Source organism: Salvelinus namaycush, chromosome 3 (assembly GCF_016432855.1).
Source record: "Salvelinus namaycush isolate Seneca chromosome 3, SaNama_1.0, whole genome shotgun sequence".
Classification (NCBI taxonomy): domain Eukaryota; kingdom Metazoa; phylum Chordata; class Actinopteri; order Salmoniformes; family Salmonidae; genus Salvelinus; species Salvelinus namaycush.
The window spans coordinates 86,588,631-86,613,052 of NC_052309.1; the positions used below are offsets into that span (position 1 = coordinate 86,588,631).

General features: G+C 43.1%; 1 protein-coding gene across 1 annotated transcript in view; it reads left to right on the forward strand.

Annotated features, from left to right (window-relative positions):
• The first annotated feature begins 2,866 nt into the window (after positions 1–2,866).
• The window catches only part of LOC120044697 (ethanolamine-phosphate cytidylyltransferase-like), a 44,262-nt gene continuing 22,706 nt past the window's right edge, over positions 2,867–24,422 (forward strand). The window contains exons 1-2 of the mRNA XM_038989374.1: positions 2,867–2,988; positions 23,360–23,448. Of these exons, the coding sequence (XP_038845302.1) occupies positions 2,867–2,988; positions 23,360–23,448 (211 nt within the window). The remainder of the gene's footprint in view (positions 2,989–23,359; positions 23,449–24,422) is intronic.

Below are 24,422 nucleotides of genomic sequence, written 5' to 3' on the forward strand. Positions count from 1 at the left end.
CTTTAACTTCCTGACTGATGTCTTGAGATGTTCCTTTAATATATCCACATAATTTTCCTACCTCATGATGCCATCTATTTTGTGAAGTGCACCAGTCCCTCCTGCAGCAAATCAACCCCACAACATGATGCTGCCACCCCTGTGCTTCACGGTTGGGATGGTGTTCTTTGGCTTGCAAGCATCCCCCTTTTTCCTCCAACATAACGATGGTCATTATGGCCAAACAGTTCTATTTTTGTTTCATCAGACCAGAGGACATTTCTCCAAAAAGTACGATCTTTGTCCCCATGTGCAGTTGCAAACCGTAGTCTTGCTTTTTTATGGCGGTTTTGGAGCAGTGGCTTCTTCCTTGCTGAGCGGCCTTTCAGGTTATGTCGATATAGAACTCGTTTTACTGTGGACATAGATACTTTTTCACCTGTTTCCTCCAGCATCTTCACAAGGTCCTTTGCTGTTGTTCTGGGATTGATTTGCACTTTTCGCACCAAGTACGTTCATCTCTAGGAGACAGAACACGTCTTCTTCCTGAGCGGTATGATGGCTGCGTGGTCCCATGGTGTTTATACTTGCGTACTATTGTTTGTACAGATGAACGTGGTACCTTCAGGCGTTTGACTTGTGGAGGTCCACAATTTTTTTCTGAGGTCTTGGCTGTTTTCTTTTGATTTTCCCATGATGTCAAGCAAAGAGGCACTGAGTTTGAAGGTTGGCCTTGAAATCCATCCACAGGTACACCACCAATTGACTCAAATTATGTCAATTAGCCTATCAGAAGCTTCTAAAGCCATGACATCATTTTCTGAAATTTTCCAAGCTGTTTAAAGGCACAGTCAACTTAGTCAATGTAAACTTCTGACCCACTGGAATTGTGACACAGTGAATTATAAGTGAAATAATCTGTCTGTAAAAAATGACTTGTGTCATGCACAAAGTCGATGTCCTAACCGACTTGCCAAAACTATAGTTTGTCAACAAGAAATTTGTGGAGTGGTTGAAAAACGAGTTTTAATGACTCCAACCTAAGTGTATGTAAACTTCCGACTTCAACTGTATATTCTATATGTGTATATTCCATTCTATACGTGTATATTCTATTCTGTGTGTGTATATTCTATTCTATAGTTGTATATTCTATTCTATATGTGTATATTCTATTCTATACTTGTATATTCTATTCTATATGTGTATATTCTATTTCACTCTACATGTGTATATTCTATTTTATTCTATATATGTATATTCTATTCTATATGTGTATATTCTATTTTACAGATATATGTGTATATTCTATTTTACTCTATATGTGTATATTCTATTTGATTCTATATGTGTATATACTATTCTACATGTGTATATTCTATTCTATACGTGTATATGCTATATGTGTATATTCTATTCTATACGTGTATATTCTTTTTATTATTTACTTATATATTTTCTTCTATTCTACAGGTATATGTGTAGATTCTAGTCATATCTACATATGTATATTCTATTCTATATGTTTAATCTATTCTATATGTGTATATTCTATTTTACAGCTATATATGTATATTCTATTTTATTCTAGATGTACATATTCTATTCTATACGTATATATTCTATTCTATATGTGTATATTCTATTCTATACGTATATATTCTATTCTGTATGTGTATATTCTATTCTATATGTGTATATTCTATCTATTCTATACGTGTATATTCTATTCTATACATGTATATTCTATTCTATACGTGTATATTCTATTTTATTATTTACTTATATATTTTATTATATTCTACAGGTATATGTGTAGATTCTAGTCTATTCTATATGTGTATATTCTATTCTATATATGTATATTCTATAGGTGTATATTATATTATATTCTACAGGTATATGTGTATGTTCTATTCTGTACTTGTATATTCTATTCTATATGTGTATATTATATTTTATTCTATAAGTGTATATTCTATTCTATTCTATATGTATATATTCTATTCTATGTGTGTATTTTCTACTCTATACATGTATATTCAATTTTATTCTGTATGTGTACATTCTATTCTATATGTGTATATTCTTTTTTATTCCATATGTTTATATTCTATTATATATGTTTATATTCTATACTATATTCTACGGGTATATGTGTATTTTCTATTCTATATGTGTATATTATATTCTATTCTACAGGAATATGTGTATATTCTATTCTATAGGTGTATATTCTATTCTATTCATGTATATTCTGTTCTATTTTATAAGTGTTTATTATATTCTATACGTGTATATTATATTCTATACGTGACTTTTCTATTCTACATCTGTCTATTATATTGTATATATGTAGGTTATATTCTATTCTAAGTGACTTGCAGGCTCTGGGACCTGCTATTTGATGGATTATGGATGTAGCCTATTGTAGCCTATATGTTAAAGAATGAATGTGAAGAACAGGGACCAGATGTCCTCTTCTATTTCATTTTAGTTTCACACTGTAACTATATTCTTAATGTGTATACACATGGTTAGCCTTACGTGTGAATCCAGATCTAATCACATGACAGTGGAGCATGCCTCTATTATGTAACAATATGTCGGCTATCCTCTAGCAGTCATCGTACGATCCAATGCCATGTGACGCCACTTCCCCGGGATAGGAGGCGTTGTCCCACGGTTCTGCTGCTCAGGCGTCACTTCTATGCAGAAACCGGCTATCATACAAAGGGACATACACTAGATAAAGCCTATACATAAAATCGAACGGTGCAGGTATATTTGTGTCTTCGTTCGTGCTATTACTAGGGGTTGCTTGTCCAGGATATAGGCTACGTTGAAATATCATATATAATATCATCGTAGTCTTTTCGTGCACAAAATGATCAAGAACGGACATCACCCAATGAACACAACAGGGAAAGATGCAGGGACGAACCTTGGCGCTACAGCTTGCAGTCCGGAGAAGAGAAGACGAACCATCCGGGTGTGGTGTGACGGGTGGTGAGTGATACAGAATAACATTACAGTGACAGCTAGATATAAGGCCTGTGTTGCTACATTGTTGCCCTGAGCATGCATACAATTAAATGAGGCATGCCCACCTCTATGATACTTACACAAATATAGTATATTTCAAAGATGGTATATTTGAATGTGGGGAAAACGTAGCATCATTTCACCATGTATCTGATGTCCAGTGAACTGTCCATAGCCAATGCACTTAGAAATACTGCCATAAACAGCAGCGCATGCTTGTTCCATTCCGTCGGTATCCCGCCTGTCAAAACAGAAAGGTGTTTCAATAGGCTGCCGCATCACATGCCAGGTATGTTTACCTTCCAGTCTTACTCTCGGTAATGGCAACATGCCACCAGGGTATTCACTTTGCATGTTATTCGAGCGATAGGGTAGGCTATGCACGGCGACCGTAGCCTAGGCAAACTGCATTCACGCATAGTGTGCATACAAGTGGAGAAGGGTGCAATTGTGCCCGGCAATTCGGGGTGTTCCTGCATATGGACATTCCTGCATCGGCAGGAACCCCTCTATATACTTATATAGGTAAATGTTTAAGTTAGGGAGAGGCAGGAGGTAGGGGTGCTCCAGTACAGTTGGTGGCGTTAATGCACAATAACTTTGGATGCCAGCAACTGATAAACGCCACAGAAGAAGGGGTGGGGTGACAACGGTAGCTACACCGGTAGACAGTGTCCTTCACCGCTTGCCTGACAGGCACTGTTTTCCCGCAGTTCAGGTAACGACGGCGAGGGCAGGTGTTCAGCAGGTGGGAGAGAAGTACACCGTGTGCTAGCTTAGCCAGCTAGTCCTAAGGAGGACTCCCTTACACAGCAGGAGGACTCTGTTACACAATCAGAATGAGTTTTTCACCAGAAAAGGGCTTTATTACAGACATAAATACTCCTCAGTTTCATCAGCTGTCTGGGTGGCTGCTCTCAGATGATCCCGCAGGTGAAGAAGCCGGATGTGGAGTTCTTGGGTTGGCGTGGTTACACGTGGTCTGTGGTGGTGAGGCCGTTTGGACATACTTCCAAATTCTCTAAAACCTCATTGGAGGCGGCTTATGGTAGAGAAATTAACATACATTTCTCTGGCAACAACTCTGGTGGACATTCCTGCAGTCAGCATGCCAATTGCACGCTCCCTCAAACTTGAGACATCTGTGGCATTGTGTTATGTGACAAAGCTGCGCATTTTAGAGTGGCCTTTTATTGTCCCCAGCATAAGGTGCACCTGTGTAATGATCATGCTGTTTGATAAGCTTCTTGATATGCCACACCTGTCAGGTGGGTAGATTATCTTGGTAAAGGAGAAATGTTCACTAACAGGGATGTAAACAAATTTGTGCACAAAAAATCTGGGATCTTTTATTTTAGCTCATGAAACATGGGACCAACACTACATGTTGCGTTTATATTTTTGTTCAGAATATCAAGCTAGCTAGTACATGGTGTTGCCCTAGTTTCCAATCTGCTGTGCTAGTGGGGAGGCTTGGGCGACCGGTAGATAGTGTCCTTCGCCCCCGCCTGCCGAGCACGTTTTTTTCTCCGGTACACAGCAGGCGGGGTCGACACCATGTGCTAGCTAACTAGCAAGCTAGCACACGGTGTTGCTAACTAGTTATTTAACTAGCACACAGTGTTGCCCTAGCCTCCCGGCGTTCATGCAGGAACCAATAGGGTGCTCGAAAAGGGGCGTTCATGCAGGAATGAATGGGATGCTCGATGGGGGGATGTTCATGAAGGAACCAGTGGGATGCTTGAGGGGGAACACACACATGCAGGAACGCCCCGAATTGCAGGTTGCAGTTGAACACTATTGTACAAGTGTACAACTTGACTCTACTTGTTTTGCTGTGGATTTCAGATATTTGATCTAGAATTACCTGTAGATTCCTGTACACAGTGCACGGAATACCACCTAAATACCACCAAAAGTCCGGTAATTCAAGACAGGAAGAGGGACCTCTGAGATAATACCCAGTGTCAACAGTCCACATTCCTTCCAACACACTTCAGAGTACAGTGTCAGCACTCAAGTCTTCAACATCTGTCCCTCTCTCCAGGAACAAGGGCGTTTGTTGCATGCTATATTTCTTTGCATGTTTGTATTTTGTTGCACGGAATTCATAGTTTTCACAAAATACAGCATGTTACAAACAGCACCCCATAGGCCTGCACTATAACTCGCTCCACCTCCCTGACACCCACTGTGTTGTGCTGTAGGCGTATAGACCACAGTACCCTCTTCCTCAGTGTTGTAACCTGCTTATGAAGCAGCCGAGCGTACGGGCAGCGGAAACACTAACAAGCCTGCCATTGTTCCGTGGTCAGAGTTTGTTTCAAAACGGAGTGGTAGTGTGTGGAAACTAAACAGTGACATTGTCGAGTGTTTCTGCCATGAGAAACACCGTCACACACAACCTCCCCCTGGGGCAGAGTCAGCAGCTATAGGACATGCACCTGACCCACGTCGCGAACGTAGGAAACAAACACGCTTTGAATTGATGCGCGTGAAGATCTGCATTACGGCGGCTTTCTCTGGGAGAATTCCAGTCATTTTGGTGCAGCCACCTAGCCGTGGTTAGATGGAATGTTGCAGAATGTTTCGGATGCCAGAATATTAATCGGTGGGGTGAGTTCCCAAAGCGAGCCTGTGTCAACAGAGCTCATTTCACTAACCCTTCTAACCCCTTCGGCCCACACCTGCCATGTCCATGAAAGTTCATGCCCTGCGGACTCACTCGTCTGTCCTCACTAAATACAGTACATTGTTTGGCCATACATTGCAGCAGCATCACCATATTCTTGTTGACATCTAGCACCATCAGCATCAGCTGTAGCAGGCCCTAGGAGCGGCACTGGGCCGATTGACTCAGGAAAGGAAATATATTTTTTTTGTCTGTCAGTGAGACTTTAGGCTAGATTCTGTCAGATCTGCGCTAGCCAAGACCCACATGGCGCTTGTTTTGGCAGTGTTGGAAGTGAGAGCTGTCAAATCCACAAGTGGCATTATACCTAAAGCGGACATTGCCATTGGCTGCATGGAGTCGCATTAAGAGAAATCCCAACTTGTTTAGAAGTTTGAGCACTAGAATGTGAGCTGTAATCTGCCCCTCTATTAGGCTGATAGAAATCCTCATCATTTTGTTTTGTGATTTTCAATTTGAGTGTAATTTTTCCGAAATAGCCTACACTTACTCATTCTGAACTTCTAACGCGAGTGGGAGGGGTGTGGCTTTGTGACAATGACCACGCTAGCAGACACTCTGCTTTGACGGCTCTAATGCAGTTACACCTCCGACACCGCCAAAACATCAGCTATGCGGTTAACTAATTAACGCTTGATCTGATTGAATCTAGCCTTAAATTTGCTAAACTATAAATTGTTGGAGTGTCACTTGTTAGTGTCAGTGAGACCTTATCTGTTTGACTATCTATCCGGACTAGCTATTGTAGGTTTGCAAAATTCAGTGAACTTTCAATAAATTCTCTGGTTTTCCCGAAATCTCTGTTGGAGGATTCACGGAATCAGGAGGGAATAAGCAGGAAATCCCTGTTGGAGGATTCACGGAATCAGGAGGGAATAAGCAGGAAATCCGGAATTCAAACACGATTTCTGGAAAACCAGGGAATTTATTTTGCAACCCTAATCTAGACACTGTCCTGCCTTTAGGGTTGAAGTTTGAGACAGTCTGTTCTTAATTGGTTTCCAGTGACAGAAGGTAGCCAGGGTCCAAGTTAGCAACATCGTCAACTGAGCTCTAAAGTCCACTGACACTCCTCACTCAGGCTTTCACATAACTGCTGCCAGGCTGTGTTGTGTTCATTAGGCAACAATCAGAAGGAAAAAAACATACTGAAACAGGAAGGGACTACCTGGATGCTCATTTTCATTTACCGTTGCAAAATGTTTGAAAACGTGTGTGCCCTAATGAAGACGACCCAGAACACAGCCTATAAACATTCAGTTTACAATCTCAGTCAGGGGAAGAGTCATTCTGAGGTGATGTCTGTCAGTAAATCCACAGTAGTAATAATCTCAGTCAGGTGAGGAGTCATTCTGAGGTGATGTCTGTCAGTAAATCCCCAGTAGTAATAATCTCAGTCAGGGGAAGAGTCATTCTGAGGTGATGTCTGTCAGTAAATCCCCAGTAGTAATAATCTCAGTCAGAGGAAGAGTCATTCTGAGGTGATGTCTGTCAGTAAATCCCCAGTAGTAATAATCTCAGTCAGAGGAAGAGTCATTCTGAGGTGATGTCTGTCAGTAAATCCCCAGTAGTAATAATCTCAGTCAGGTGAAGAGTCATTCTGAGGTGATGTCTGTCAGTAAATCCCCAGTAGTAATAATCTCAGTCAGGGGAAGAGTCATTCTGAGGTGATGTCTGTCAGTAAATCCCCAGTAGTAATAATCTCAGTCAGGGGAAGAGTCATTCTGAGGTGATGTCTGTCAGTAAATCCCCAGTAGTAATAATCTCAGTCAGGTGAAGAGTCATTCTGAGGTGATGTCTGTCAGTAAATCCCCAGTAGTAATAATCTCAGTCAGGTGAAGAGTCATTCTGAGGTGATGTCTGTCAGTAAATCCCCAGTAGTAATAATCTCAGTCAGGGGAAGAGTCATTCTTAGGTGATGTCTGTCAGTAAATCCCCAGTAGTAATAATCTCAGTCAGAGGAAGAGTCATTCTGAGGTGATGTCTGTCAGTAAATCCCCAGTAGTAATAATCTCAGTCAGAGGAAGAGTCATTCTGAGGTGATGTCTGTCAGTAAATCCCCAGTAGTAATAATCCTAACAGATGTAATGACACCATGGATTATCTTTATGAGAGAGATAGCACAAGAAGCCTTTATAGGCCTGTGTCATGTATCTATGGTACATGGTATATCATGTATAGATAGTATATACAAGCACATTTTAATAACAGCATAGATGATCTTTATGAGAGTGATATCATATGAAGTTTTTGTGGTAAATACAAGAGACCATTAGACGCAGGCATCAAACAAAGATTTGACCAACAAGAAAAATGAGAACAAATGTTTGTGCTGTCTTGCTGGAGGGTTGCTAGCCTGGCTGACGTGCAGACCAACGTTGTACAGACCAACGTTGTACAGACCCACGTTGTACAGACCAACGTTGTACAGACCAACGTTGTACAGACCAACGTTGTACAGACCAACGTTGTACAGACCAACGTTGTACAGACCAACGTTGTACAGACCCACGTTGTACAGACCAATGTTGTACAGACCAACGTTGTACAGACCAACGTTGTACAGACCAACGTTGTACACAGCGCGCTGTGCCCCAATGGTTTGGAGAGCCAGTCGTTATAATTTTATATTTGATCCGTCTCAGAGTAGGCATATTGATTGGTTCTTTCAAAAAATATAAATATTGGGGGTTGAGAGCTCTGGTTGTTTGGATTTGAAATCCCAACAGTTGTTAAACAAGGGGAAGACACTTGGAGGCTCTGAGTGGCTGTGTGTGTTTGAGTGAGAGATACACAGAGGACAACCAACCAGTAAAGGCACAGTTCCGTTCATTATCGACGTTTGGTGCTGACAACATCAAACAGCTTCCCAGACTCTGAAGTCAGGAGGACTGGTATCAGCCAGACTCTGAAGTCAGGAGGACTGGTATCAGCCAGACTCTGAAGTCAGGAGGACTGGTATCAGCCAGACTCTGAAGTCAGGAGGACTGGTATCAGCCAGACTCTGAAGTCAGGATGACTGGTATCAGCCAGACTAGGGGTCTCAGCCAGTTATGGAAATTAGATGGTTTTGGGATTTATTTTTTGTTGGCTTGTGCTCTTCTGTTGTCTGTCTACTTCCTCTGAGGGTGCTCTCTGTCACAAAACAGTTAAATGATCCCCTTAACCACACGATTGCTCCAAAATGGGGTACATGATTGATTTTAGACATTGATGCTCAATCTACCAATTTAAATGTACAGTAAGTGCACGAACACTTAGAGATTGTATATTTGAAAATATGTCAGTTAAAAAAACATACAGTAAGTGTACTTTGTCATCACATGTGACATGTGACATGTGCTGGTGTTATTGTACCACTCTACCATTCTCTACTGGGACCTAGCTGGTATTATTGTACCACTCTACCATTCTCTACTGGGACCTAGCTGGTATTATTGTACCACTCTACCATTCTCTACTATGACCTAGCTGGTGTTATTGTACCACTCTACCATTCTCTACTAGGACCTAGCTGGTGTTATTGTACCACTCTACCATTCTCTACTGGGACCTAGCTGGTGTTATTGTACCACTCTACCATTCTCTACTAGGCCCTAGCTGGTGTTATTGTACCACTCTACCATTCTCTACTGGGACCTAGCTGGTGTTATTGTACCACTCTACCATTCTCTACTGGGACCTAGCTGGTATTATTGTACCACTCTACCATTCTCTACTAGGACCTAGCTGGTGTTATTGTACCACTCTACCATTCTCTACTGGGACCTAGCTGGTATTATTGTACCACTCTACCATTCTCTACTAGGACCTAGCTGGTGTTATTGTACCACTCTACCATTCTCTACTGGGACCTAGCTGGTATTATTGTACCACTCTACCATTCTCTACTAGGACCTAGCTGGTGTTATTGTACCACTCTACCATTCTCTACTGGGACCTAGCTGGTGTTATTGTACCACTCTACCATTCTCTACTGGGACCTAGCTGGTGTTATTGTACCACTCTACCATTCTCTACTGGGACCTAGCTGGTGTTATTGTACCACTCTACCATTCTCTACTGGGACCTAGCTGGTGTTATTGTACCACTCTACCATTCTCTACTAGGACCTAGCTGGTGTTATTGTACCACTCTACCATTCTCTACTAGGACCTAGCTGGTGTTATTGTACCACTCTACCATTCTCTACTAGGGACCTAGCTGGTGTTATTGTACCACTCTACCATTCTCTACTAGGACCTAGCTGGTGTTATTGTACCACTCTACCATTCTCTACTGGGACCTAGCTGGTGTTATTGTACCACTCTACCATTCTCTACGAGGATCTAGCTGGTGTTATTGTACCACTATACCATTCTCTACGAGGATCTAGCTGGTGTTATTGTACCACTCTACCATTCTCTACTGGGACCTAGCTGGTATTATTGTACCACTCTACCATTCTCTACTAGGACCTAGCTGGTGTTATTGTACCACTCTACCATTCTCTACTGGGACCTAGCTGGTATTATTGTACCACTCTACCATTCTCTACTGGGACCTAGCTGGTATTATTGTACCACTCTACCATTCTCTACTAGGACCTAGCTGGTGTTATTGTACCACTCTACCATTCTCTACTGGGACCTAGCTGGTGTTATTGTACCACTCTACCATTCTCTACTGGGACCTAGCTGGTGTTATTGTACCACTCTACCATTCTCTACTGGGACCTAGCTGGTGTTATTGTACCACTCTACCATTCTCTACTGGGACCTAGCTGGTGTTATTGTACCACTCTACCATTCTCTACTAGGACCTAGCTGGTGTTATTGTACCACTCTACCATTCTCTACTGGGACCTAGCTGGTGTTATTGTACCACTCTACCATTCTCTACTAGGACCTAGCTGGTGTTATTGTACCACTCTACCATTCTCTACTGGGACCTAGCTGGTGTTATTGTACCACTCTACCATTCTCTACGAGGATCTAGCTGGTGTTATTGTACCACTATACCATTCTCTACGAGGATCTAGCTGGTGTTATTGTACCACTCTACCATTCTCTACTGGGACCTAGCTGGTATTATTGTACCACTCTACCATTCTCTACTAGGACCTAGCTGGTGTTATTGTACCACTCTACCATTCTCTACTGGGACCTAGCTGGTATTATTGTACCACTCTACCATTCTCTACTAGGACCTAGCTGGTGTTATTGTACCACTCTACCATTCTCTACTGGGACCTAGCTGGTGTTATTGTACCACTCTACCATTCTCTACTAGGACCTAGCTGGTGTTATTGTACCACTCTACCATTCTCTACTGGGACCTAGCTGGTGTTATTGTACCACTCTACCATTCTCTACGAGGATCTAGCTGGTGTTATTGTACCACTATACCGTTCTCTACGAGGATCTAGCTGGTGTTATTGTACCACTCTACCATTCTCTACTAGGACCTAGCTGGTGTTATTGTACCACTCTACCATTCTCTACTAGGACCTAGCTGGTGTTATTGTACAACTCTACCATTCTCTATTAGGACCTAGCTGGTGTTATTGTACCACTATACCATTCTCTACGAGGATCTACCTGGTGTTATTGTACCACTCTACTATTCTCTACTAGGACCTAGCTGGTGTTATTGTACCACTATACCATTCTCTACTAGGACCTAGCTGGTGTTATTGTACCACTCTACCATTCTCTACTGGGACCTAGCTGGTGTTATTGTACCACTCTACCATTCTCTACTAGGACCTAGCTGGTGGTATGGTACCACTCTACCATTCTCTACTAGGACCTAGCTGGTGTTATTGTACCACTCTACCATTCTCTACTGGGACCTAGCTGGTGGTATGGTACCACTCTACCATTCTCTACTAGGACCTAGCTGGTGGTATGGTACCACTCTACCATTCTCTACTAGGACCTAGCTGGTGGTATGGTACCACTCTACCATTCTCTACTAGGACCTAGCTGGTGTTATTGTACCACTCTACCATTCTCTACTAGGACCTAGCTGGTGTTATTGTACCACTCTACCATTCTCTACTAGGACCTAGCTGGTGTTATTGTACCACTCTACCATTCTCTACTAGGACCTAGCTGGTGTTATTGTACCACTCTACCATTCTCTACTAGGACCTAGCTGGTGTTATTGTACCACTCTACCATTCTCTACTGGGACCTAGCTGGTGTTATTGTACCACTCTACCGTTCTCTACTAGGACCTAGCTGGTGTTATTGTACCACTATACCATTCTCTACTGGGACCTAGCTGGTGTTATTGTACCACTCTACCATTCTCTACTGGGACCTAGCTGGTGTTATTGTACCACTCTACCATTCTCTTCTTGGACATAGCTGGTGTTATTGTACCACTCTACCATTCTCTACTAGGACCTAGCTGGTGTTATTGTACCACTCTACCATTCTCTACTAGGACCTAGCTGGTGTTATTGTACCACTATACCATTCTCTACTGGGACCTAGCTGGTGTTATTGTACCACTCTACCATTCTCTACTGGGACCTAGCTGGTGTTATTGTACCACTCTACCATTCTCTTCTTGGACATAGCTGGTGTTATTGTACCACTCTACCATTCTCTACTAGGACCTAGCTGGTGTTATTGTACCACTCTACCATTCTCTACTAGGACCTAGCTGGTGTTATTGTACCACTCTACCATTCTCTTCTTGGACATAGCTGGTGTTATTGTACCACTCTACCATTCTCTACTAGGACCTAGCTGGTGTTATTGTACCACTCTACCATTCTCTACTAGGACCTAGCTGGTGTTATTGTACCACTCTACCATTCTCTACTAGGACCCAGCTGGTGTTATTGTACCACTCTACCATTCTCTACTGGGACCTAGCTGGTATTATTGTACCACTCTACCATTCTCTACTAGGACCTAGCTGGTGTTATTGTACCACTCTACCATTCTCTACTAGGGACCTAGCTGGTGTTATTGTACCACTCTACCATTCTCTACTGGGACCTAGCTGGTGTTATTGTACCACTCTACCATTCTCTACTGGGACCTAGCTGGTGTTATTGTACCACTCTACCATTCTCTACTGGGACCTAGCTGGTGTTATTGTACCACTCTACCATTCTCTACTGGGACCTAGCTGGTGTTATTGTACCACTCTACCATTCTCTACTGGGACCTAGCTGGTGTTATTGTACCACTCTACCATTCTCTACTAGGACCTAGCTGGTGTTATTGTACCACTCTACCATTCTCTACTGGGACCTAGCTGGTGTTATTGTACCACTCTACCATTCTCTACTAGGACCTAGCTGGTGTTATTGTACCACTCTACCATTCTCTACTGGGACCTAGCTGGTGTTATTGTACCACTCTACCATTCTCTACTGGGACCTAGCTGGTGTTATTGTACCACTCTACCATTCTCTACTGGGACCTAGCTGGTGTTATTGTACCACTCTACCATTCTCTACTAGGACCTAGCTGGTGTTATTGTACCACTCTACCATTCTCTACTAGGACCTAGCTGGTGTTATTGTACCACTCTACCATTCTCTACTAGGACCTAGCTGGTGTTATTGTACCACTCTACCATTCTCTACTAGGACCTAGCTGGTGTTATTGTACCACTCTACCATTCTCTATTAGGACCTAGCTGGTGTTATTGTACTCTACGAGGATCTAGCTGGTGTTATTGTACCTCTCTACTAGGACCTAGCTGGTGTTATTGTACCACTATACCATTCTCTACTAGGACCTAGCTGGTGTTATTGTACCACTCTACCATTCTCTACTAGGACCTAGCTGGTGTTATTGTACCACTTTACCATTCTCTACTAGGACCTAGCTGGTGTTATTGTACCACTCTACCATTCTCTACTGGGACCTAGCTGGTGTTATTGTACCACTCTACCATTCTCTACTGGGACCTAGCTGGTGTTATTGTACCACTCTACCATTCTCTACTGGGACCTAGCTGGTGTTATTGTACCACTCTACCATTCTCTACTGGGACCTAGCTGGTGTTATTGTACCACTCTACCATTCTCTACTAGGACCTAGCTGGTGTTATTGTACCACTCTACCATTCTCTACTAGGACCTAGCTGGTGTTATTGTACCACTTTACCATTCTCTACTAGGACCTAGCTGGTGTTATTGTACCACTCTACCATTCTCTACTGGGACCTAGCTGGTGTTATTGTACCACTCTACCATTCTCTACTAGGGACCTAGCTGGTGTTATTGTACCACTCTACCATTCTCTACTAGGGACCTAGCTGGTGTTATTGTACCACTCTACCATTCTCTACTAGGACCTAGCTGGTGTTATTGTACCACTCTACCATTCTCTACTAGGACCTAGCTGGTGTTATTGTACCACTCTACCATTCTCTACTAGGACCTAGCTGGTGTTATTGTACCACTCTACCATTCTCTACTAGGACCTAGCTGGTGTTATTGTACCACTCTACCATTCTCTACTAGGACCTAGCTGGTGTTATTGTACCACTCTACCATTCTCTACTAGGACCTAGCTGGTGTTATTGTACCACTCTACCATTCTCTACTAGGACCTAGCTGGTGTTATTGTACCACTCTACCATTCTCTACTAGGACCTAGCTGGTGTTATTGTACCACTCTACCATTCTCTACTAGGACCTAGCTGGTGTTATTGTACCACTCTACCATTCTCTACTAGGACCTAGCTGGTGTTATTGTACCACTCTACCATTCTCTACTAGGACCTAGCTGGTGTTATTGTACCACTCTACCATTCTCTACTAGGACCTAGCTGGTGTTATTGTACCACTCTACCATTCTCTACTAGGACCTAGCTGGTGTTATTGTACCACTCTACCATTCTCTACTAGGACCTAGCTGGTGTTATTGTACCACTCTACCATTCTCTACTAGGACCTAGCTGGTGTTATTGTACCACTCTACCATTCTCTACTAGGACCTAGCTGGTGTTATTGTACCACTCTACCATTCTCTACTAGGACCTAGCTGGTGTTATTGTACCACTCTACCATTCTCTACTAGGACCTAGCTGGTGTTATTGTACCACTCTACCATTCTCTACTAGGGACCTAGCTGGTGTTATTGTACCACTCTACCATTCTCTACTGGGACCTAGCTGGTGTTATTGTACCACTCTACCATTCTCTACTGGGACCTAGCTGGTGTTATTGTACCACTCTACCATTCTCTACTAGGACCTAGCTGGTGTTATTGTACCACTCTACCATTCTCTACTAGGACCTAGCTGGTGTTATTGTACCACTCTACCATTCTCTACTAGGACCTAGCTGGTGTTATTGTACCACTCTACCATTCTCTACTAGGACCTAGCTGGTGTTATTGTACCACTCTACCATTCTCTACTAGGACCTAGCTGGTGTTATTGTACCACTCTACCATTCTCTACTAGGACCTAGCTGGTGTTATTGTACCACTCTACCATTCTCTACTAGGACCTAGCTGGTGTTATTGTACCACTCTACCATTCTCTACTAGGACCTAGCTGGTGTTATTGTACCACTCTACCATTCTCTACTAGGACCTAGCTGGTGTTATTGTACCACTCTACCATTCTCTACTAGGACCTAGCTGGTGTTATTGTACCACTCTACCATTCTCTACTAGGACCTAGCTGGTGTTATTGTACCACTCTACCATTCTCTACTAGGACCTAGCTGGTGTTATTGTACCACTCTACCATTCTCTACTAGGACCTAGCTGGTGTTATTGTACCACTCTACCATTCTCTACTAGGACCTAGCTGGTGTTATTGTACCACTCTACCATTCTCTACTAGGACCTAGCTGGTGTTATTGTACCACTCTACCATTCTCTACTAGGACCTAGCTGGTGTTATTGTACCACTCTACCATTCTCTACTAGGACCTAGCTGGTGTTATTGTACCACTCTACCATTCTCTACTAGGACCTAGCTGGTGTTATTGTACCACTCTACCATTCTCTACTAGGACCTAGCTGGTGTTATTGTACCACTCTACCATTCTCTACTAGGACCTAGCTGGTGTTATTGTACCACTCTACCATTCTCTACTAGGACCTAGCTGGTGTTATTGTACCACTCTACCATTCTCTACTAGGACCTAGCTGGTGTTATTGTACCACTCTACCATTCTCTACTAGGACCTAGCTGGTGTTATTGTACCACTCTACCATTCTCTACTAGGACCTAGCTGGTGTTATTGTACCACTCTACCATTCTCTACTAGGACCTAGCTGGTGTTATTGTACCACTCTACCATTCTCTACTAGGACCTAGCTGGTGTTATTGTACCACTCTACTATTCTCTACTGGGACCTAGCTGGTGTTATTGTACCACTCTACCATTCTCTACTAGGACCTAGCTGGTGTTATGGTACCACTCTACCATTCTCTACTAGGACCTAGCTGGTGTTATTGTACCACTCTACCATTCTCTACTAGGACCTAGCTGGTGTTATTGTACCACTCTACCATTCTCTACTAGGACCTAGCTGGTGTTATTGTACCACTCTACCATTCTCTACTAGGACCTAGCTGGTGTTATTGTACCACTCTACCATTCTCTACTAGGACCTAGCTGGTGTTATTGTACCACTCTACCATTCTCTACTGGGACCTAGCTGGTGTTATTGTACCACTCTACCATTCTCTACTAGGACCTAGCTGGTGTTATTGTACCACTCTACCATTCTCTACTAGGACCTAGCTGGTGTTATTGTACCACTCTACCATTCTCTACTAGGACCTAGCTGGTGTTATTGTACCACTCTACCATTCTCTACTGGGACCTAGCTGGTGTTATTGTACCACTCTACCATTCTCTACTAGGACCTAGCTGGTGTTATTGTACCACTCTACCATTCTCTACTAGGACCTAGCTGGTGTTATTGTACCACTCTACCATTCTCTACTGGGACCTAGCTGGTGTTATTGTACCACTCTACCATTCTCTACTAGGACCTAGCTGGTGTTATTGTACCACTCTACCATTCTCTACTAGGACCTAGCTGGTGTTATTGTACCACTCTACCATTCTCTACTAGGACCTAGCTGGTGTTATTGTACCACTCTACCATTCTCTACTAGGACCTAGCTGGTGTTATTGTACCACTCTACCATTCTCTACTAGGACCTAGCTGGTGTTATTGTACCACTCTACCATTCTCTACTAGGACCTAGCTGGTGTTATTGTACCACTCTACCATTCTCTACTAGGACCTAGCTGGTGTTATTGTACCACTCTACCATTCTCTACTAGGACCTAGCTGGTGTTATTGTACCACTCTACCATTCTCTACTAGGGACCTAGCTGGTGTTATTGTACCACTCTACCATTCTCTACTAGGACCTAGCTGGTGTTATTGTACCACTCTACCATTCTCTACTAGGACCTAGCTGGTGTTATTGTACCACTCTACCATTCTCTACTAGGACCTAGCTGGTGTTATTGTACCACTCTACCATTCTCTACTAGGACCTAGCTGGTGTTATTGTACCACTCTACCATTCTCTACTAGGACCTAGCTGGTGTTATTGTACCACTCTACCATTCTCTACTAGGACCTAGCTGGTGTTATTGTACCACTCTACCATTCTCTACTAGGACCTAGCTGGTGTTATTGTACCACTCTACCATTCTCTACTAGGACCTAGCTGGTGTTATTGTACCACTCTACCATTCTCTACTAGGACCTAGCTGGTGTTATTGTACCACTCTACCATTCTCTACTAGGACCTAGCTGGTGTTATTGTACCACTCTACCATTCTCTACTAGGACCTAGCTGGTGTTATTGTACCACTCTACCATTCTCTACTAGGACCTAGCTGGTGTTATTGTACCACTCTACCATTCTCTACTAGGACCTAGCTGGTGTTATTGTACCACTCTACCATTCTCTACTAGGACCTAGCTGGTGTTATTGTACCACTCTACCATTCTCTACTAGGACCTAGCTGGTGTTATTGTACCACTCTACCATTCTCTACTAGGACCTAGCTGGTGTTATTGTACCACTCTACCATTCTCTACTAGGACCTAGCTGGTGTTATTGTACCACTCTACCATTCTCTACTAGGACCTAGCTGGTGTTATTGTACCACTCTACCATTCTCTACTAGGACCTAGCTGGTGTTATTGTACCACTCTACCATTCTCTACTAGGACCTAGCTGGTGTTATTGTACCACTCTACCATTCTCTACTAGGACCTAGCTGGTGTTATTGTACCACTCTACCATTCTCTACTAGGACCTAGCTGGTGTTATTGTACCACTCTACCATTCTCTACTAGGACCTAGCTGGTGTTATTGTACCACTCTACCATTCTCTACTGGGACCTAGCTGGTGTTATTGTACCACTCTACCATTCTCTACTAGGACCTAGCTGGTGTTATTGTACCACTCTACCATTCTCTACTAGGACCTAGCTGGTGTTATTGTACCACTCTACCATTCTCTACTAGGACCTAGCTGGTGTTATTGTACCACTCTACCATTCTCTACTAGGACCTAGCTGGTGTTATTGTACCACTCTACCATTCTCTACTAGGACCTAGCTGGTGTTATTGTACCACTCTACCATTCTCTACTAGGACCTAGCTGGTGTTATTGTACCACTCTACCATTCTCTACTAGGACCTAGCTGGTGTTATTGTACCACTCTACCATTCTCTACTAGGACCTAGCTGGTGTTATTGTACCACTCTACCATTCTCTACTAGGACCTAGCTGGTGTTATTGTACCACTCTACCATTCTCTACTAGGACCTAGCTGGTGTTATTGTACCACTCTACCATTCTCTACTAGGACCTAGCTGGTGTTATTGTACCACTCTACCATTCTCTACTAGGACCTAGCTGGTGTTATTGTACCACTCTACCATTCTCTACTAGGACCTAGCTGGTGTTATTGTACCACTCTACCATTCTCTACTAGGACCTAGCTGGTGTTATTGTACCACTCTACCATTCTCTACTAGGACCTAGCTGGTGTTATTGTACCACTCTACCATTCTCTACTAGGACCTAGCTGGTGTTATTGTACCACTCTACCATTCTCTACTAGGACCTAGCTGGTGTTATTGTACCACTCTACCATTCTCTACTAGGGACCTAGCTGGTGTTATTGTACCACTCTACCATTCTCTACTAGGACCTAGCTGGTGTTATTGTACCACTCTACCATTCTCTACTAGGACCTAGCTGGTGTTATTGTACCACTCTACCATTCTCTACTAGGACCTAGCTGGTGTTATTGTACCACTCTACCATTCTCTACTAGGACCTAGCTGGTGTTATTGTACCACTCTACCATTCTCTACTGGGACCTAGCTGGTGTTATTGTACCACTCTACCATTCTCTACTGGGACCTAGCTGGTGTTATTGTACCACTCTACCATTCTCTACTAGGACCTAGCTGGTGTTATTGTACCACTCTACCATTCTCTACTGGGACCTAGCTGGTGTTATTGTACCACTCTACCATTCTCTACTAGGACCTAGCTGGTGTTATTGTACCACTCTACCATTCTCTACTGGGACCTAGCTGGTGTTATTGTACCACTCTACCATTCTCTACTGGGACCTAGCTGGTGTTATTGTACCACTCTACCATTCTCTACTGGGACCTAGCTGGTGTTATTGTACCACTCTACCATTCTCTACTAGGACCTAGCTGGTGTTATTGTACCACTCTACATTCTCTACTAGGACCTAGCTGGTGTTATTGTACCACTCTACCATTCTCTACTAGGACCTAGCTGGTGTTATTGTACCACTCTACCATTCTCTACTAGGACCTAGCTGGTGTTATTGTACCACTCTACCATTCTCTACTAGGACCTAGCTGGTGTTATTGTACCACTCTACCATTCTCTACTAGGACCTAGCTGGTGTTATTGTACCACTCTACCATTCTCTACTGGGACCTAGCTGGTGTTATTGTACCACTCTACCATTCTCTACTAGGACCTAGTTGGTGTTATTGTACCACTCTACCATTCTCTACTAGGACCTAGCTGGTGTTATTGTACCACTCTACATTCTCTACTAGGACCTAGCTGGTGTTATTGTACCACTCTACCATTCCCTACTAGGACCTAGCTGGTGTTATTGTCAAACAGCTCTTGTGCTATGTGGGTGTCTGTCTGCTAGCTGACCTTGCCACACTACTTAATATTTCATCACGGCCTGTGATCCTCTGGTGATTCCTACCCTGCTAAAGAAAACAACAGGAACAGCATCACCCCAGGCCAGGCCACCTTTCAAGCCACCTAGCGTTCCTGGGTTACACTGTCCAAGGGCAGGCAAGCAGACAGGCAGATAGACAGGCAGGCAGGCAGGCTGGCAGAGAGACATGGACATCAAGCCTAGGACTGCAGGGCCTCTCTCACAAGCATAGTCTCTTATGTAACCCTTAGTCCTTTGTCTCAGTCTCCTTACACACACACACTACACTACACTACACTACACTTCACTTCACTTCTGGCCCGACCAGCCACACTCAGTAGTCACATTAAGCCCCTATTTAGAATAAACATGTGGATTCCATTCCACAGCTCTAACAGACAGTGTGAACAAAACGTCTGAAACGGTCAGGGACGGCTTATGCTGTTCAGTCATCACACACAAAACAATGTCCTTTTGGTCGCGCCATACAACGTGTTCATTTAACATTCAATACCGTTGATAACTGACTTGCCTAGTTAAATAAAGGTTAAATAGACAATAAAAAATGCTTTTTAGAACATCCACGTGGAAAGAAAGCTGATAACAAAGTGATAACATGAAGTGGTCCATCTTGAAAGTTCACTTAAGGGCACTAGGAAGTAGGAACACGAGCAGTCTGCAGTGTATAGTGATACGACCACGTCACACCATGGTTCAGGGGTTCACTGTGTCATCACTGCCCCTTAGACAGGCAGGCTACTTAGCAACATGAGATTCTCTTACTGCTCTGGGCTGGACATCTCTAACGCGTGACAGCTCTATTTTGATGACGTTTTATAGCAGCGATAGCAATCAGGTCATGTACAGTAGTTGTAAATGGTTTATGACTGATTTGATCCACTTTTATGACCAGTCAAATTACTACAGTTGATGTAACATTAACACACATTTTATTGACACAATACACTGGTGAAAAGAATTCTCCAGGTTTCAACTTTCTCTCTAATACTTTACTGTAGGCAATGTGCCTTCATGTCAAGTGCCTCTATAACACAGGTTACATGACTACAAATGTGCCATTGCAGTTCCGCTATAACCTGCTACTGAGGTGACTATGATGTCATTTGCCACATAATGGAAGTTATAGCCCTCAAATTCAACTCGGATGCCAGTTCCACTGCTTTTTCCCATTTCCCCCCTCTAACCAGAGACTGATTTAGACCTGGGACACCAGGTGGGTGGAATAATGATCAGGTAGAACAGAACCAGCAGGCTCCAGACCTCGTAGGGTAAGATTTGAATACCCCTAGCGGGGGTAGGGAATGGAATGGGGAAAGGAATAAATCCAAAAGAGGTCACAGGACTAGAGGTCGACCGAGGTCGACCGATTAATTAGGGCCGATTTCAAGTTTTCATAACAATCGGTAATCAGCATTTTTGGACACCGATTATGGCCGATTACATTGCAATCCACGAGGAAACAGCGTGGCAGGCTGACCACCTGTTACGCGAGTGCAGCGTCAAAAGGACCTTGTGGCTGCAAGGAACCAAGGTAAGTTGCTATCTAGCATTAAACTTATCTTATTAAAAACAATCAATCTTAACATAATCACTAGTTAACTACACATGGTTGATGATATTACTAGGTTAACTAACTTGTCCTGCGTTGCATATAATCAATGCGGTGCCTGTTAATTTATCATCGAATCACGGCCTACTTCAACTTCGCCAAACGGGTGATGATTTAACAAAGCGCATTGCCGAAAAAGCAAAATCTTTGCACAAATGTACCTAACCATGAACATCATGCCTTTCTTAAAATCAATACACAGACGTATATTTTTTTAAACCTGCATATTTAGTTAAAATAAATTCATGTTAGCAGGCAATATTAACTAGGGATATTGTGTCACTTCTCTTGCGTTCAGTGCAAGCAGAGTCTTTGCAACAGTTTGAGCCGCCTGGCTCGTTGAGAACTTTGAACTAATTTGCCAGAATTGTACATAATTATGATATAACATTCAAGGTTGTGCAATGTAAAAGCAATATTTAGACTTAGGGTTGCAACCTGTTCGATAAAATACGGAACGGTTCTGTATTTCACTGAAAGAATAAACGTTTTGTTTTTGAAATTATAGTTTCCAGATTTGACCATATTAATGAACAAGGGTTCGTATTTCTGTGTGTTATTATATTATAATTAAGTCTATGATTTGATATTTGATAGAGCAGTCTGACTGAGCGGTGGTAGGCAGCAGCAGGTTCACAAGCATTCATTCAAACAGCACTTTACTGAGTTTGCCAGCAGCTCTTAGTAATGCTTGAAGCACAGCGCTGTTTATGACTTCAAGCCTATCAACTCCCGAGATTAGGTTGGCAGTACTAAAGTACCTATAAGAACATCCAATAGTCAAAGGTATATGAAATACAAATGGTATAGAGAAAAATAGTTGACGTATCATAATTCCTATAATAACTACAACCTAAAACTTCTTAACTGGGAATATTAAAGAACTGGAAATATTGAACCACCAGCTTTCATATGTTCTGAGCAAGGAACTTACACGTTAGCTTTTTTACATGGCACATATTGCACTTTTACTTTCTTCTCCAACACTGTGTTTTTGCATTATTTAAACCAAATTGAACATGTGTCATTATTTATTTGAGACTAAATAGATTTTATTTATGTATTATATTAAGTTAAAATGAAAGTGTTCATTGTTAATTGTCATTATTACAAATATATAAATATAAAAAATTGGACGATTAATTGGTATCGGCTTTTTTTGGTCCTCCAATAATCGGTATCTGTATCAGCGCTGAAAAATCATAATTGGTCGACCTCTACACAGGACAACAACGTCCTGTCATCTATAGTACCCATTATGACAAGCTTCATTGTATCTAATACCATGGTTCATAATGTTTATGACTGACTATGACAGATGGTATAATGTCTTATGTAGCTGTTATAAAGGCTTTATGAATCCATACATCAGGGGGCCGACAGTATACCACTTGCTGTGCTAATTCTCACTGTACCTGTACCTCAACCACCACTGAGTGAGGAGCCGGAACAGACACCAAACCACTGCAGGGCCTGTCATGTCAGCAGTTTGACTGATAGCAGGCTAATGCTAATGTCCACCTGTTAGTCATCACTGTGCTAGATTACTCTGTACCAATCTGGGCTATAATCTGGGCTATAATCTAATCAGCTACAGATGGAGTGCTCAGTGCTCGTCTCCATGGCTACTGTGGATGTAGTGACTCTGTTTCTCTGACTTAGTTTGGTGGTACTAGATGTACATTATGGACAGGTTTCCCAGAACCAGATTAAGTTTACTCCTATTTTACAAAACATTCTCAGTCCAGGAATAGGCTTAATCTGCGTCTTGGAAACTGACCCTATGATTGCTCCCTAGTATTAACTGTGGCTTTGTTATCCTTCCTCTAGCTATGACATGGTCCATTATGGTCACTCCAACCAGCTGCGGCAGGCCAAGGCCATGGGAGATTACCTCATCGTTGGAGTACACACAGACGGTAAGAGCTTCAGGGTTGGGGTTCCAGTCCCAGCATGCAACAGGGGAGCCTCCATCACACCAGGGCTGGGGTTCAAGTCCCAGCATGCAACAGAGGAGCCTCCATCACACCAGGGCTGGGGTTCAAGTCCCAGCATGCAACAGGAGAGCCTCCATCACACCAGGGTTGGGGTTCCAGTCCCAGCATGCAACAGGAGAGCCTCCATCATACCAGGGTTGGGGTTCCAGTCCCAGCATGCAACAGGAGAGCCTCCATCACACCAGGGTTGGGTTCCAGTCCCAGGATGCAACAGGGGAGTCTCCATCATACCAGGGGTTGTATTCATTAAGCACTGAACGTAAGAAAATGGATGGAAACAGGGAGGAGTTACCTGGACCAATACCAGGCGTTACCTTGTCCAATAAAAATGGTTAATATCCGTTGTGGGCCCTAATGAATGTGGCCCTGACCTCCATGGAATAACCACCACCTCCCAATCCCCTCAGACGCCCAGACCCAGCATAGTGACCTCATCCTTTCAGCCCTCAACTGCCACTACCAGTCCCCCATTACATCTCCTACCCCAACCAAGACCCCAACCAGACCTGACCTGCATCACCTCAACGCAGAGCCAACACCCCCCAAACACACACACACACCAAAGCATCTCCCACCAGACCCTATCTCCCTCCTCCTTCTCTCCCAAACCCTTCAGCCTGACATGGGGAGGTGTCGGGCGGCCAGCCTCCCACTGCTTTAATAACTCATCACCATCAGACACCAGGGTTGTGTTCATTAGGCACCAAATTAAATAAAAACAGACTGAAACAAGGATGGACTACCTGGATGGACTACCTGTTTTTCATTGCGTTTCCTAATGTACACGAGCCACTTGTGTGCTGTAAGATCTTGCAACTGATGTGACAGTAGTAACACAGGGGCCCAAACAGTGGCTGGGACACAACAACACATCACAGCCTCCCATGGCACACTAG